This window comes from Tachyglossus aculeatus, chromosome 23 (assembly GCF_015852505.1).
Source record: "Tachyglossus aculeatus isolate mTacAcu1 chromosome 23, mTacAcu1.pri, whole genome shotgun sequence".
Lineage (NCBI taxonomy): Eukaryota > Metazoa > Chordata > Mammalia > Monotremata > Tachyglossidae > Tachyglossus > Tachyglossus aculeatus.
In genome coordinates this window covers 42,669,377-42,686,123 of record NC_052088.1, presented here as the reverse complement: position 1 = coordinate 42,686,123, position 16,747 = coordinate 42,669,377, and the positions used below count along the sequence as shown (strand labels likewise).

The 16,747-nt window shown below is 42.9% G+C and overlaps 1 protein-coding gene across 1 annotated transcript in view; it reads right to left on the bottom strand.

Annotated features, from left to right (window-relative positions):
• Positions 1 to 16,747, bottom strand: part of HEATR4 (HEAT repeat containing 4) — a 103,330-nt gene that overhangs the window by 52,234 nt on the left and 34,349 nt on the right. Inside the window, 3 exon segments of the mRNA XM_038765504.1 lie at positions 982 to 1,162; positions 13,695 to 13,813; positions 16,301 to 16,405. Of these exon segments, the coding sequence (XP_038621432.1) occupies positions 982 to 1,162; positions 13,695 to 13,813; positions 16,301 to 16,405 (405 nt within the window).

Genomic DNA, 16,747 nt, shown 5'->3' with positions numbered 1-16,747 from the left:
AAAATAAAATAAATAGAATAGATATGGACAAGTAAAATAAATAAATAAATACATAATTTTGATGGGCAACCCCTGGAGGTTCTCGAGGAGTGGGGAAACACGGACTGAATGTTTATGGAGAAAAATGACCCAGGCAGCAGAGTGAAGCACGGGCTGGAGTGGGAAGACAGGAGCGTAGTAAGGACGTAACAAATACCATTAAAAAAATAAATAAAAATAAAACCAGAGGGGAGGTGGGAAAGGCTGTAGACCTTAAGCTCGCTGTAGGCAGGGAATGTGTCTGTTTATTGTTGTACTGTCCTTTCCCAAGCGCCTAGTCCGGCGCTCAGCACACAGTAAGCGCTCAACAAATACGATGGACCGAATGAATGCAAAAGAGGAGGACACTCGTTGGGCTTTTGTCCAGCTCACCATCATCATCAATCATATTTATTGAGCGCTTACTATGTGCAGAGCACTGGACTAAGCCCTTGGGAAGGACAAATTGGCAACATATAGAGACAGTCCCTACCCAACAGCGGGCTCACAGTCTAAAAGGGGGAGACAGAGAACAAAACCAAACATACTCACAAAATAAAATAAATAGAATAGATATGGCCAAGTAAAATAAATAAATAAATACATAATTTTGATGGGCAACCCCTGGAGGTTCTCGAGGAGTGGGGAAACACGGACTGAATGTTTACGGAGAAAAATGACCCAGGCAGCAGAGTGAAGCACGGGCTGGAGTGGGAAGACAGGAGCGTAGTAAGCACGTAGCAAATACCATTAAAAAAATAAATAAAAATAAAAACAGAGGGGAGGTGGGAAAGGCTGTAGACCTTAAGCTCATTGTAGGCAGGGAATGTGTCTGTTTATTGTTGTACTGTCCTTTCCCAAGCGCCTAGTCCGGCGCTCAGCACACAGTAAGCGCTCAATAAATACGATGGACCGAATGAATGCAAAAGAGGAGGACACTCGTTGGGCTTTTGTCCAGCTCACCATGGGATCTCCGATCCGCAACGCTCCAGCGGCAAGGCAGGCTTCCCTCCTCACGGACACAAAGTCATCGGAGAAACAACTCAGAAAGCCGGGAAGCAGCTTGGCCGTCATTAGCTGGAGCCAACCAATCAGAGTCAGGGCCTTCACTCGCTCTTGAGAGTCTCCGTGACTCAGTTTCACCCTGTGGGACACAAACACATAGTAAGCGCTTAATAAATGCCATTATTATTATTATTATTAGAGAAGCGGGCCTAGCGGCCACAGCCCAAGCCAGGGCGTCATTCCTCTTTCATTCATTCAGTCGCTTACCTGATCACCTTGTATCCTCCCCAGCACTTAGTACCGAATGCCATCATTTATTTATTTTTATTATTTTTACTGTGCGCAGAGCACTGTACTAAGTGCTAGGGAAGTACAAGTTGGCAACATCTAGAGACGGTCCCTACCCGACAGCGGGCTCACAGTCTAGAAGGGGGAGACGGACAACAAAACAAAACACGCGGACGGGTGTCAAGTCATCAGAATAGATAGAAGTAAAGCTAGATGCACATCATTAGCATAATAAATAGAATAGTAAATATGTAAATAGTAGTAAATGTGAATGTAAATGTAGTAAATATGTAAATAGTAAGTATGTACTCTGCTCACGGTGTGCAGAGTACGTGTGTGGTCCGCTTTATTCACTTTTGGGACAACAAAACAAAACACGCAGATGGGTGTCAAGTCATCAGAATAGATAGAAGTAAAGCTAGATGCACATCATTAACATAATAAATAGATAGTAAATATGTAAATAGTAGTAAATGTAAAGGTAGTAAATATGTAAATAGTAAATATGTACTCTGCTCACGGTGTGCAGAGTACGTGTGTGGTCCGCTTTATTCGCTTTTGGGACAACAAAACAAAACACGCGGATGGGTGTCAAGTCATCAGAATAGATAGAAGAAAAGCTAGATGCACATCATTAACATAATAAATAGAATAGTAAATATGTAAATAGTAGTAAATGTAGTAAATATGTAAATAGTAAATATGTACTCTGCTCACGGTGTGCAAAGTACGTGTGTGGTCCGCTTTATTCGCTTTTGGGACAACAAAACAAAACAAGCGGATGGGTGTCAAGTCATCAGAATAGATAGAAGTAAAGCTAGATGCACATCTTTAACAAAATAAATAGAATAGTAAATATGTAAATAGTAGTAAATGTGAATGTAAATGTAGTAAATATGTAAATAGTAAATACGTACTCTGTTCACGCTGTGCAGAGTACGTGTGTGGTCCGCTTTATTCACTTTTGGGACAACAAAACAAAACACGCGGACGGGTGTCAAGTCATCAGAATAGATAGAAGTAAAGCTAGATGCACATCATTAACATAATAAATAGAATAGTAAATATGTAAATAGTAGTAAATGTAAATGTAGTAAATATGTAAATAGTAAATACGTACTCTGCTCACGGTGTGCAGAGTACGTGTGTGGTCTGCTTTATTCACTTTTGGGACAACAAAACAAAACACGCGGACAGATGTCAAGTCATCAGAATAGATAGAAATAAAGCTAGATGCACATCATTAACAAAATAAATAGAAGAGTAAATATGTAAATAGTAGTAAATGTGAATGTAAATGTAGTAAATATGTAAATAGTAAGTATGTACTCTGTTCACGGTGTGCAGAGTACGTGTGTGGTCCGCTTTATTCACTTTTGGGACAACAAAACAAAACACGCGGACGGGTGTCAAGTCATCAGAATAGATAGAAGTAAAGCTAGATGCACATCATTAACATAATAAATAGAATAGTAAATATGTAAATAGTAGTAAATGTAGTAAATATGTAAATAGTAAATATGTACTCTGCTCACGGTGTGCAGAGTACGTGTGTGGTCCGCTTTATTCACTTTTGGGACAACAAAACAAAACACGCGGACAGGTGTCAAGTCATCAGAATAGATAGAAGTAAAGCTAGATGCACATCATTAACAAAATAAATAGAATAGTAAATATGTAAACAGTAGTAAATGTAAATGGAGTAAATATGTAAATAGTAAATACGTACTCTGCTCACGGTGTGCAGAGTACATGTGTGGTCCGCTTTATTCGCTTTTGGGACAACAAAACAAAACACAAGGACAGGTGTCAAGTCATCAGAATAGATAGAAATAAAGCTGGATGCACATCATTAACATAATAAATAGAATAGTAAATATGCAAATAGTAGTAAATGTAAATGTAGTAAATATGTAAATAGTAAATATGTACTCTGTTCACGGTGTGCAGAGTACGTGTGGGGTCCGCTTTATTCACTTTTGGGCCAACAAAACAAAACACGCAGACAGGTGTCAAGTCATCAGAATAGATAGAAATAAAGCTGGATGCACATCATTAACATAATAAATAGAATAGTAAATATGCAAATAGTAGTAAATGTAAATGTAGTAAATATGTAAATAGTAAATATGTACTCTGCTCACGGTGTGCAGAGTACGTGTGGGGTCCGCTTTATTCACTTTTGGGCCAACAAAACAAAACATGCGGACAGGTGTCAAGTCATCAGAATAGATAGAAATAAAGCTGGATGCACATCATTAACATAATAAATAGAATAGTAAATATGCAAATAGTAGTAAATGTAAATGTAGTAAATATGTAAATAGTAAATATGTACTCTGCTCACGGTGTGCAGAGTACGTGTGGGGTCCGCTTTATTCACTTTTGGGCCAACAAAACAAAACACGCGGACAGGTGTCAAGTCATCAGAATAGATAGAAGTAAAGCTGGATGCACATCTTTAACAAAATAAATAGAATAGTAAATATGTAAATAGTAGTAAATGTGAATGTAAATGTAGTAAATATGTAAATAGTAAATATGTACTCTGCTCACGGTGTGCAGAGTACGTGTGTGGTCCGCTTTATTCGCTTTTGGGACAACAAAACACGCGGACAGGTGTCAAGTCATCAGAATAGATAGAAGTAAAGCTAGATGCACATCTTTAACATAATAAATAGAATAGTAAATATGTAAATAGTACTAAATGTAAATGTAGTAAATATGTAAATAGTAAATATATACTATGCTCACGGTGTGCAGAGTACGTGTGTGGTCCGCTTTATTCGCTTTTGACTTTTCCAGCTGTAAGTACTTTGATCTCTCCTGCTAGAGTTTCAACTCTTTATAAGCAGGGAATAGTTTCATATCGTTGTGGGCAGGGAATGGGTTTGTCTACTGTTCTATTGTCCTCTGCCAAGCGCTCAGTACAGTGCTCTGCACACAGTCAGCTCTCGATGAATACGGTTGAATTAATGAAGGCAATCCTCAGAGAAGCAGGATGGCCTTGTGGATACAGCCCGGGATGGGGAGTCCGGGGACCTGGGTTCTAATCCTGGTTCTACCACTTCATTCATTCATTCAATCATATTTATTTAGCGTCATTCATTCAATCATATTTATTGAGCGCTTACTGTGTGCAGAGCACTGCACTAAACGCTTGGAAAGTGCAATTTGGCAACATCTAGAGACGGTCCCTACCCAACAACGGGCTCACAGTCTAGAAGGGGGGAGACAGATGACAAAACAGAACAAGTAGACGGGGGTCAATGCCATCAAAATAAATAGAATTATAGATCTATACACATCGTTAATAAAATAAATCATCATCATCATCATCATCAATCGTATTTATTGAGCGCTTACTGTGTGCAGAGCACTGGAATAAGCGCTTGGGAAGTACAAGTTGGCAACATATAGAGATAGTCATCATCATCATCACCATCAATTGTATTTATTGAGCACTTACTGTGTGCAGAGCACTGTACTAAGCGCTTGGGAAGTACAAATTGGCAACATATAGAGATAATCATCATCATCATCATCAATCGTATTTATTGAGCGCTTACTATGTGCAGAGCACTGTACTAAGCGCTTGGGAAGTACAAATTGGCAACATATAGAGACAGTCCTTCCCCGACAGTGGGCTCACAATCTAAAAGGGGAAGACAGAGAACAAAACCAAACATACTAACAAAATAAAATAAATAGAATAGATATGTACAAGCAAAATAAATAAATAAATAAGTAGAGTAATAAATATGTACAAACAGATATACATATATACAGGTCCCTGCCCAACAGTCCCTGCCCAACAGTGGGCTCCCAGTCTAAAAGGGGGAGACAGAGAACAAAACCAAACATACTCACAAAATAAAATAAATAGAATAGATAAGGACAAGCAAAATAAATAAATAAATAAATCGAGTAATAAATATCATCATCATCATCAATCGTATTTATTGAGCGCTTACTATGTGCAGAGCACTGTACTAAGCGCTTGGGAAGTACAAATTGGCAACACATAGAGACAGTCCCTGCCCAACAGTGGGCTCACAGTCAAAAAGGGGGAGACAGAGAACAAAACCAAACATACTAACAAAATAAAATAAATAGAATAGATAGGTACAAGCAAAATAAATAAATAAATAAATCGAGTAATAAATATCATCATCATCATCATCATCAATCGTATTTATTGAGCACTTACTATGTGCAGAGCACTGCACTAAGCGCTTGGGAAGTACAAATTGGCAACATCTAGAGACAGTCCCTACCCAACAGCGGGCTCTCAGTCTAAAAGGGGGAGACAGAGAACAAAACCAAACGTACTAACAAAATAAAATAAATAGGACAGATAGGTACAAGTAAAATAAATAAATAAATAAATAGAGTAATAAATATGTACAAACATATATACATATATACAGGCCCCTGCCCAACAGTCCCTGCCCAACAGCAGGCTCCCAGTCTAAAAGGGGGAGACAGAGAACAAAACCAAACATACTGACAAAATAAAATAAATAGAATGGATATGTACAAGCAAAATAAATAAATAAATAAATAGAGTAATAAATATCATCATCATCATCATCATCAATCGTATTTATTGAGCGCTTACTATGTGCAGAGCACTGGACTAAGCGCTTGGGAAGTACAAATTGGCAACACACAGAGACAGTCCCTACCCGACAGTGGGCTCACAGTCTAAAAGGGGAAGACAGAGAACAAAACCAAACATACTAACAAAATAAAATAAATAGAATAGATATGTACAAGCAAAATAAATAAATAAATAAATAGAGTAATAAATATGTACAAACATATATACATATATACAGGTCCCTGCCCAACAGTCCCTGCCCAACAGTGGGCTCCCAGTCTAAAAGGGGGAGACAGAGAACAAAACCAAACATACTAACAAAATAAAATAAATAGAATAGATATGGACAAGCAAAATAAATAAATAAATAGAGTAATAAATATGTACAAACATATATACATATATACAGGTCCCTGCCCAACAGTCCCTTCCCAACAGTGGGCTCCCAGTCTAAAAGGGGGAGACAGAGAACAAAACCAAACATACTGACAAAATAAAATAAATAGAATAGATAGGTACAAGCAAAATAAATAAATAAATAAATCGGGTAATAAATATCATCATCATCATCATCATCAATCGTATTTATTGAGCGCTTACTATGTGCAGAGCACTGGACTAAGCGCTTGGGAAGTACAAATTGACAACACACAGAGACAGTCCCTACCCAACAGTGGGCTCCCAGTCTAAAAGGGGGAGACAGAGAACAAAACCAAACATACTAACAAAATAAAATAAATAGAACAGATAGGTACAAGTAAAATAAATAAATAAATAAATAGAGTAATAAATATGTACAAACATATATACATATATACAGGTCCCTGCCCAACAGTCCCTGCCCAACAGTGGGCTCCCAGTCTAAAAGGGGGAGACAGAGAACAAAACCAAACATACTAACAAAATAAAATAAATAGAATAGATATGGACAAGCAAAATAAATAAATAAATAAATAGTGTAATAAATATGTACAAACATATATACATATATACAGGTCCCTGCCCAACAGTCCCTGCCCAACAGTGGGCTCCCAGTCTAAAAGGGGGAGACAGAGAACAAAACCAAACATGCTAACAAAATAAAATAAATAGAATAGATAGGTACAAGTAAAATAAATAAATAGAGTAATAAATATGTACAAACATATATACATATATACAGGTCCCTGCCCAACAGTTCCTGCCCAACAGTGGGCTCCCAGTCTAAAAGGGGGAGACAGAGAACAAAACCAAACATACTAACAAAATAAAATAAATAGAATAGATATGGACAAGCAAAATAAATAAATAAATAAATCGAGTAATAAATCTATACAAATATACACAAGTACTGTAGGGTGGGGAAGGGAGTAGGGCAGAGGGAGGGAGTGGGGGCGATGGGGAGGGGAGGAGGAGGAGAGGAAATAGGGGGGCTCAATCTGGGAAGGCCTCCTGGAGGAGGTGAGCTCTCAGTAGGGCTTTGAAGGGAGGAAGAGAGCTAGCTTGGCATTCATTCATTCAATCATTCGATCGTATTTATTGAGCGCTTGCTGTGTGCAGAGCACTGGACCAAGCGCTTCCAGGCCACTTGTCCGCTGAGTGTGACCTTGGGTGACACTATTATTATTTTTCTTAATAATAATAATAATAACAATAATAATAATAATAATAGTGGTATTTGTTAAGCACTTACTATGTTCACTTACTTCACAATGCACAGTCCTCTCGTGTGCAAAATGGAGATTCAACCCCTGTTCCCCCTCCTGCTTAGGCTGTGAGCCCCACTGTGGCACCTGACCCTCTTGGATCCCCCCCCGGCGCTTAGCACAGTGCTTGGCTCATAGTAAGCGCTGAAGAAATACCGCCCTCGTCACCAACCGACAGAATGGCTCAAAAAGCCGTGGCCCAGCAGGCGGGACGATGGACCCGAATGGGTGGAATTTGTCTTGGATTTTGGGATTTCTTTTTTCACTTGTCAAGACACCCTCCGAGCAAAATCAGCCAGTCAGTCAATCCTGTTTACTGAACACGTGCAAAGCACTGTACTAAGCGCTTGGCAGAGTCTGCTAGAACATTAGAACAGACCCATTCCCTGCTCACAACGAGCTTCCAGTCTTAACCTCATGCCTACCTCAGCGGTTAGTAGTAATGATAATAATTATTATGTATTTGTTAACCGCTTACTACGTGCCAGGCGGCTGCGGTGGATAGAATCAAATCGGTTTGGACACAGTCCCTGTCCCCTGTGGGGCTCACAGTCTCCATCCCCATTTTACCGATGAGGTAACTGAGGCCCAGAGAAGTAAAGTGACTTGCCCAGGATCGCTCAGCAGATGAGTGGCGGCAGAGTCTTTTAGACTGTGAGCCCACTGTTGGGTGGAGACTGTCTCTCTATGTTGCCAATTTGTGCTTCCCAAGCGCTTAGTACAGTGCTCTTTTTTATGGTGTTTGTTAAGCGCTTACTAAGTGCAAAGCACTGTGTTACCAACTTGTACTTCCCAAGCGCTTAGTCCAGTGCTCTGCACACAGTAAGTGCTCAATAAATACGATTGATTGATTGTTCTAAGTTCTGGGGTAGATACAAGTTAATCAGGTAAGACACGGTCCATATCCCACATGGGGCTCAGAGTCTTAATCCCCGTTTCACAGATGAGGGAACTGAGGCACAGAGAATTGAAGTGACTTGCCCAAGATCACACAGCAGACAAGTGACGAAGACAGAATTAGAACCCAGGTCCTTCTGACTCCCAAGCTTGTGCCCTATCTACTAGGCCATGCTGCTTCTCTCCACAATTCTTCTCCTTTGTTTCTTCCAGGAGTACTTAGTAGTGGGTGTGTGTACACGCAAACACACGTGTGTATTGACAGAGAGTCTGTATGACTCAGCAGGCGTCCTTTAGTCAGAGGTCATGGGTTCGAATCCCAGCTCAGTCACTTGTCAGCTGTGTGACCTTGGGCAAGTCACTTAACTTCTCTGTGCCTCAGTTCCCTCATCTGTAAAATAGGGATTAAGACTGTGAGTCCCATGTGGGGCTCAATGAATACGACTGATTGATTAAGGAGTGATGGGTGTCACTTAACTTCTCTGGGCCTCAGTGGCCTCATCTGTAAAATGGGGGTGAAGACTGTAAGCCCCACGTGGGACAATCTTATCACCTTGTATCCTCCCCGGCGCTTAGAACAGTGCTTTGCACATAGTAAGCACTTAATAAATGCCGTTATTATTATTATTATTATTATTGTTATTATTATTATTATTAGGAGAAAGGAAAACTGTAGACTGTAAAGCTCCCTGCAATATACTGAAGATCCTTGCAAGAGGAATCATGTCCTCCAACCCTGTTGTATTGTGCTCTCCCAAGTGCCAAGTACAGTGCTCAGCACACAGAGAGCTCTCAGTAAGCACCACTGATTAATTTCTGTATTTTTCTTAATAATAATGATAATAATGATAATAATAAGAACAATGATAATAATAATAATAATAATAATAATAATTGTGGTATTTGTTAAGCACTTACTACGTGCCAGGCACTACCAAGTGCTAGGGTGGATACAAGCTAATCAGGTTGGGCACAGTCCCTGCCCCATGTGGGGCTCACAATCTCAATCCCCATTTTAGGTATGAGGTCACTGAGGCCCAGAGAATCAATCGATCAATCAATCAATCATATTTATTGAGCGCTTACTGTGTGCAGAGCACTGGACTAAGCGCTTGGGAAGTCCAAGTTGGCAACGTATAGAGACGGTCCCTACCCGACGGTGGGCTCACAGTCTGTAAGGGGGAGAAGTGAAGTGGCTTGCCCGGGGCCACCCAGCAGACAAGCGGCGGCCGCAGGATTAGAACCCAGGTCCTTTGACTCTCAGGTGCACGCTCTATCCATTAGGCCATGCAGCTTCTACCTGTCCGTTGTTGTTTCCCGGCATGGCCCTGGGAGAGAAAGCAAGGCAGGGAAAGCTGCATGGAGGAGGTGGATTTCAATGGCCGGTTGAAAGGAACCGGCAATAAATAAATAAATTTATTTATTTATTTTACTTGTACATATCTATCCTATTTATTTTATTTTGTTAGTATGTTTGTTTTTGTTCTCTGTCTCCCCCTTTTAGACTGTGAGCCCACTGTTGGGTAGGGACTGTCTCTATCTGTTGCCAATTTGTACTTCCCAAGTGCTTAGCACAGTGCTCTGCACATAGTAAGCGCTCAGTAAATACGATTGATGATGATGATGATGATGAAGGAAGAGAAGCAGTTTGGTCTTTTAGACTGGGAGCCCACTGTTGGGTAGGGACCGTCTCCATATGTTGCCAACTTGTCCTTCCCAAGCGCTTAGTACAGTGCTCTGCACACAGTAAGCGCTCAATAAATACGATTGATTGATTGATTGGTCTAGTGGCTACAGCCCGGGCTTGGGAATCAGAAGGAGCTGGGTTCTAAACCCGCCACTGCCATTTGTCTGCTGTGTGACTTCGGGCCTCAGGTACCTCATCAATCACTCAATCAATCAGTGGTATTTATCCCTCACTCACCCGGTTGCTTTTATTGAGCCCTTACAGTGCGCGGAGCACTGTGCTAAGCGCTCGGGAGAGTACAACCTAACAATATAACAGACACATTCCCGGCCCACAGCGAGCTTCCGATTCAGAGCTCCATTTCAAGTCTATATCTCTCAGTGTCCGAGCATTTACTGTGTGCAGAGCGCTGTACTAAGCGCTTGGGGGAGTCCAGTGCGGCAGAATTAGCAGACACGTGCCCTGCCCGCAGTGAGTTGACCATCGAGAGGAGGAGACAATAATAATAATAATAATAATAATAACAATAATAATAATGACATTTGTTAAGCGCTTACTATGTGCAGAGCACTGTTCTAAGCGCTGGGGGTGGACACAAGGTGATCAAGTTGTCCCACATGGGGCTCACAGTCTTAATCCCCATTTTACAGATGAGGTAACTGAGGCTCAGAGAAGTTAAGTGACTTGCCCAAGGTCACACAGCAGACACGTGGCAGAGCCGGGATTCGAACTCATGACCTCTGACTCCAAAGCCCGTGCTCTTCTCCACTGAGCCATGCTGCTCCTCTAATCTGTCAGATGGTGGTGAAGAGGGTGAGCCCCATGTGGGACAGGGACAGTGTCCAACCCAATTATCCTGTATCTTCCCCAGCGCCTAGTACAGTGCCTGCGCTTAACCAACACCATTTAAAAATGGTCTGAGTCCCCCTGACTTGCTCCCTTTCTTCCTCGTCCCCTCCCAGCCCCACATCACTTATGTCCCTATCTCTAATTTATCTATTTCTATTAATGTCTGTCTTCCCCTCTAAATAATAATAATAATGGCATTTATTAAGTGCTTACTATGTGCAAAGCACTGTTCTAAGCGCTGGGGAGGTTCCAAGGTGATCAGGTTGTCCCACGTGGGGCTCACAGTCTTCATCCCCATTTTACAGATGAGGGAACTGAGGCCCAGAGAAGTGAAGCGACTTGCCCAAAGTCCCACAGCTGACATTTGGCGGAGTCGGGATTTGAACCCGTAACCTCTGACTCCAAAGCGCGGGCTCTTTCCACTGAGCCACGCTGCTTCTCCAGCATACAGTGCAGTACAGTACAGTGCCTGCACTTAACCAACACCATTTAAAAATGGTCTGAGTCCCCCTGACTTGCTCCCTTTATTCCCACTTATGTCCCTATCTCTAATTTATCTATTTCTATTAATGTCTGTCTTCCCCTCTAAGTAATAATAATAATAATAATAATGGCATCTATTAAGCACTTACTATGTGCAAAGCACTGTTCTAAGCACTGGAGAGGTTCCAAGGTGATCAGGTTGTCCCACGTGGGGCTCACAGTCTTCATCCCCATTTTACAGATGAGGGAACTGAGGCCCAGAGAAGTGAAGTGACTTGCCCAAGGTCACACAGCTGACAGTTGGCGGAGTCGGGATTTGAACCCGTGACCTCAGACTCCAAAGCCCGGGCTCTTTCCACTGAGCCACGCTGCTTCTCCAGCATACAGTGCTGTTCAGTACAGTACCTGCACTTAACCAACACCATTTAAAAATGGTCTGAGTCCCCCTGACTTGCTCTCTTTATTCCCACTTATGTCCCTATCTCTAATTTATCTATTTCTATTAATGTCTGTCTTCCCCTCTAAATAATAATAATAATAATAATAATAATAATAATGGTATAGTGCTGGGGAGGTTCCAAGGTGATCAGGTTGTCCCACGTGGGACTCACAGTCTTCATCCCCATTTGACAGATGAGGTCACTGAGGCCCAGAGAAGTGAAGTGACTTTTCCAAAGACACACAGCTGACAGTTGGCGGAGCCAGGATTTGAACCCGTGACCTCTGACTCCCAAGCCCGGGCTCTTTCCACTGAGCCACGCTGCTTCTCCAGCATACAGTGCTGTTCAGTACAGTGCCTGCACTTAACCAACACCATTTAAAAATGGTCTGAGTCCCCCTGACTTGCTCCCTTTATTCCCTTTATTCCCTTTATTCCCTTTATTTTTATATATAGGGACATAAGTCCCTATCTCTAATTTATCTGTTTCTATTAATATCTGTCTTCCCCTCTAAATAATAATAATAATAATAATGGCATCTATTAAGCGCTTACTAAGTGCAAAGCACTGTTCTAAGCGCTGGGGAGGTTACAAGGTGACCAGGTTGTCCCACGTGGGGCTCACAGTCTTCATCCCCAGTTTACAGATGAGGTAACTGAGGCCCAGAGAAGTGAAGTAACTTGCCCAAAGTCACGCAGCGGACAGTTGGCGGAGCCAGGATTTGAACCCGTGACCTCTGACTCCCAAGCCCGGGCTCTTTCCACTGAGCCACGCTGCTTCTCCAGTATACAGTGCTGTTCAGTATAGTGCCAGCGCTTAACCAACACCATTTTTAAATGGCGACTTGCTCCCTTTCTTCCTCATCCCCTCCCAGCCCCCCGCCACTTATGTCCCTCTCTCTAATTTATCTATTTCTATTAATGTCCGTCTTCCCCTCTAGACCGTAAGCTCGCTGTGGGCAGGGAGTGTGTCCGCCCTGCTGTCCTCTCCCGGGCGGTCTACACACGGTAAGAGCGCCGTAAATCTGATGGAAGCAGCGTGGCTCAGCGGAAAGAGCCCGGGCTTTGGAGTCAGGGGTCATGGGTTCAAATCCCGCCTCTGCCACATGTCTGCTGTGTGACCTTGGGCAAGTCGCTTCACTTCTCTGAGCCTCCTCATCTGTAAAACGGGGATTAAGACTGTGAGCCCCACGGGGGACAACCTGATCGCCTTGTATCCCCCCAGCGCTTAGAACAGTGCTTGGCACACAGTAAGCGCTTAACAAATCATCATCATCATCATCAATCGTATTTATTGAGTGCTTACTGTGTGCAGAGCACTGTACTAAGCGCTTGGGAAGTACAGATTGGCAACATCTAGAGACGGTCCCCACCCAACAGTGGGCTCACAGTCTAAAAGGGGGAGACAGAGAACCAAACAGACTAACAAAATAAAATAAATAGGATAGATATGTACATACTAACAAAATAAAATAAATAGGATAGATATGTACATACTAACAGAATAAAATAAATAGGATAGATATGTACAAGTAAAATAAATAAATAAATAGAGTAATAAATATGTACAAACATATATCCAGGTGCTGTGGGGAAGGGAAGGAGGTAAGACGGGGGGGATGGAGAAGGGGACGAGGGGGAGAGGAAGGAAGGGGCTCAGTCTGGGAAGCCACCATCATTATTATTATTATTATGGATTATTATTATTATTTGGCCTTCTTCCCGGAGGCCAAACGGCACCTGAGCTGGTCGTGAATTTCCTTCCCCAGTTTCATCTGGCCAAGCGCTCGGGCGGCCGCCTGCCGCACGCCTCCATTCCAGTCCTTCCACATCAACTGGCTCAATTTGTTCTTCAAATCCTGCAAAGCGGAACACGTCAAAATCCCGCTAGACCACCCCGACCGGAGACTATACGATGATATAATAAAAAAGCGATAGATAGACGCGAGCGAATAAGTAGCGAATAAGCGGATCGGGACGTGAATCCCCAGGGATGAGGTGGCGTGACTGATTCCCTAACGCCCCCCAAATCAGGGAATACCTCCTAGAGGAGGTGACACCTGGGGAAGGGCTTTGAACGACTTGAGGAACGGGAATGGGTGAGGCTGAGCCAGAAATCATGTTCCGGGAAAGCCGGGAAGCGGCGTGGCCTAGTGAATAGAGCCTGGGCCTGAGAGTCATCATCATCATCAATCGTATTGATTGAGCACTTACTGTGTGCAGAGCACTGTACTAAGCGCTTGGGAAGTCCAAGTTGGCAACATCTAGAGATGGTCCCTACCCAACAGTGGGCTCACAGTCTAAAAGGGGAGACAGAGAACCAAACCAAACATACTAACAAAATAAAATAAATAGAATAGATATGGACAAGTAAAATAAATAAATAAATAAATAGAGTAATAAATGTGTACAAACATATATACATCATCATCATCATCATCATCGATCGTATTTATTGAGCGCTTACTATGTGCAGAGCACCGTACTGAGCGCTTGGGGAGTACAAATTGGCAACATATAGAGGCGGTCCCTACCCAACAGTGGGCTCACAGTCTAAAAGGGGGGACAGAGAACAGAACCAAACATCCTAACCAAATAAAATAAATAGAATAGATATGGACAAGTAAAATAAATAAATAAATAAATAAATAGAGTAATAAATATGTACAAACATATATACATCATCATCATCATCATCATCGATCGTATTTATTGAGCGCTTACTATGTGCAGAGCACTGTACTGAGCGAGCGCTTGGGGAGTACAAATCGGCAACATATAGAGGCGGTCCCTACCCAACAGTGGGCTCACAGTCTAAAAGGGGGAGACGGAGAACAAAACCAAACATACCAACAAAATAAAATAAATAGAATAGATATGGACAAGTAAAATAAATAAATAAATAGAGTAATAAATATGTACAAACATATATACATCATCATCATCATCATCAATCGTATTTATTGGGCGCTTACTATGTGCAGAGCACTGTACTAAGCGCTTGGGGAGTACAAATTGGCAACATATAGAGGCGGTCCCTACCCAACAGTGGGCTCACAGTCTAAAAGGGGGAGACGGAGAACAAAACCGAACATACTAACAAAATAAAATAAATAGAATAGATATGTAGAGAGTCTGCCCTTCAGCGTGGCTCAGTGGAAAGAGCCTGGACTTTGGAGTCAGAGGTCACGGGTTCAAATCCCGGCTCTGCCAATTGTCAGCTGGGTGACCTTGGGCGAGTCACTTCACTTCTCTGGGCCTCAGCTCCCTCATCTGGAAAATGGGGATGGAGACTGTGAGCCCCCCGTGGGCCAACCTGATCGCCTTGTAACCTCCCTGGCGCTTAGAATCAATCAATTATATTTATTGAGCGCTTACTGTGTGCAGAGCACTGTACTAAGCGCTTAGAACCGTGCTTTGCGCTTAATAAATGCTATAAGCGCTTAGTACAGTGCTCTGCACGCAGTAAGCGCTCAATAAATACGATTGATGATGATGACCTGGGTCCTAATCCCAGCTCTGCCACATATCCGCCCTGTGACCTCGCGTAAGTCACTTCGCTTCCTCCAGGCCTCAGTCCCCTCACCTGTAAAATGGCGATTGTTACTACTAATAATAATTGTGGTGATTATATGTTATAATTACGTTGCCGATAATCATTATGTTGCCAATTTGTACTTCCCAAGCGCTGAGTGCAGTGCTCTGCCCACAGTAAGCGCTCAATAAATACGATTGATGATGATGACCTGGGTTCTAATCCCATCTCTGCCACATATCCGCCCTGTGACCTCGCGTAAGTCACTTTGCTTCCTCCGGGCCTCAGTCCCCTCACCTGTAAAATGGCGATTATTACTACTAATGATAATTGCGGTGATTGTGTTATATGTCACGATTACGTTGCCGATAATCATTATGTTGCCAATTTGTACTTCCCAAGCGCTGAGTGCAGTGCTCTGCCCACAGTAAGCGCTCAATAAATACGATTGATGATGGTGACCTGGGTTCTAATCCCATCTCTGCCACATATCCGCCCTGTGACCTCGCGTAAGTCACTTCGCTTCCTCCGGGCCTCAGTCCCCTCACCTGTAAAATGGCGATTATTACTACTACTAATAATTGCGGTGATTACGTTATATGTCACGATTACGTTGCCGATAATCATTATGTTGCCAATGTGTACTTCCCAAGCGCTGAGTGCAGTGCTCTGCCCACAGTAAGCGCTCAATAAATACGACTGATGATGATGGTATTTATTGAGTGCTTCTCGTGCGCTGTTCTAAGCACTGCAGAAGGTTACACGGCAGCCGACATTTCTCGCTCCGCCCAAAATACGGAAAGGCTTTTACCTGGTTGACATTCCCACTAACTTGGGAGAGGGCCCGGCAGGCTAAAATCCTGTCTTCCCACTGGCAGCTGTTCAGCTCCACGGCCAAAAGACTGTGAATCAGGCCCTGGAGGCGGAAGAAGAAGAACTGTGCTATTGGTTAAGCGCTCCCTCTGCGCCAGGCACTGTACTAAGCGCTGGAGTCGATACTAGCCCATCCGGTTGGACGCAGTCCCCGTCCCACGGTGGGCTCGCCGTCTCCCATCCTGGTTACTTAATTATTATTGTTAAACACTTACCGTGTGTCTGCCCATCCGCCGAGCTCGCTCTCTTCCTCCCTTCAAGGCCCTGCTGAGAGCTCACCTCCTCCAGGAGGCCTTCCCAGACTGAGCCCCTTCCTTCCTCTCCCCCTCGTCCCCCTCTCCATCCCCCCCATCTTACCTCCTTCCCTTCCCCACAACACCTGTAT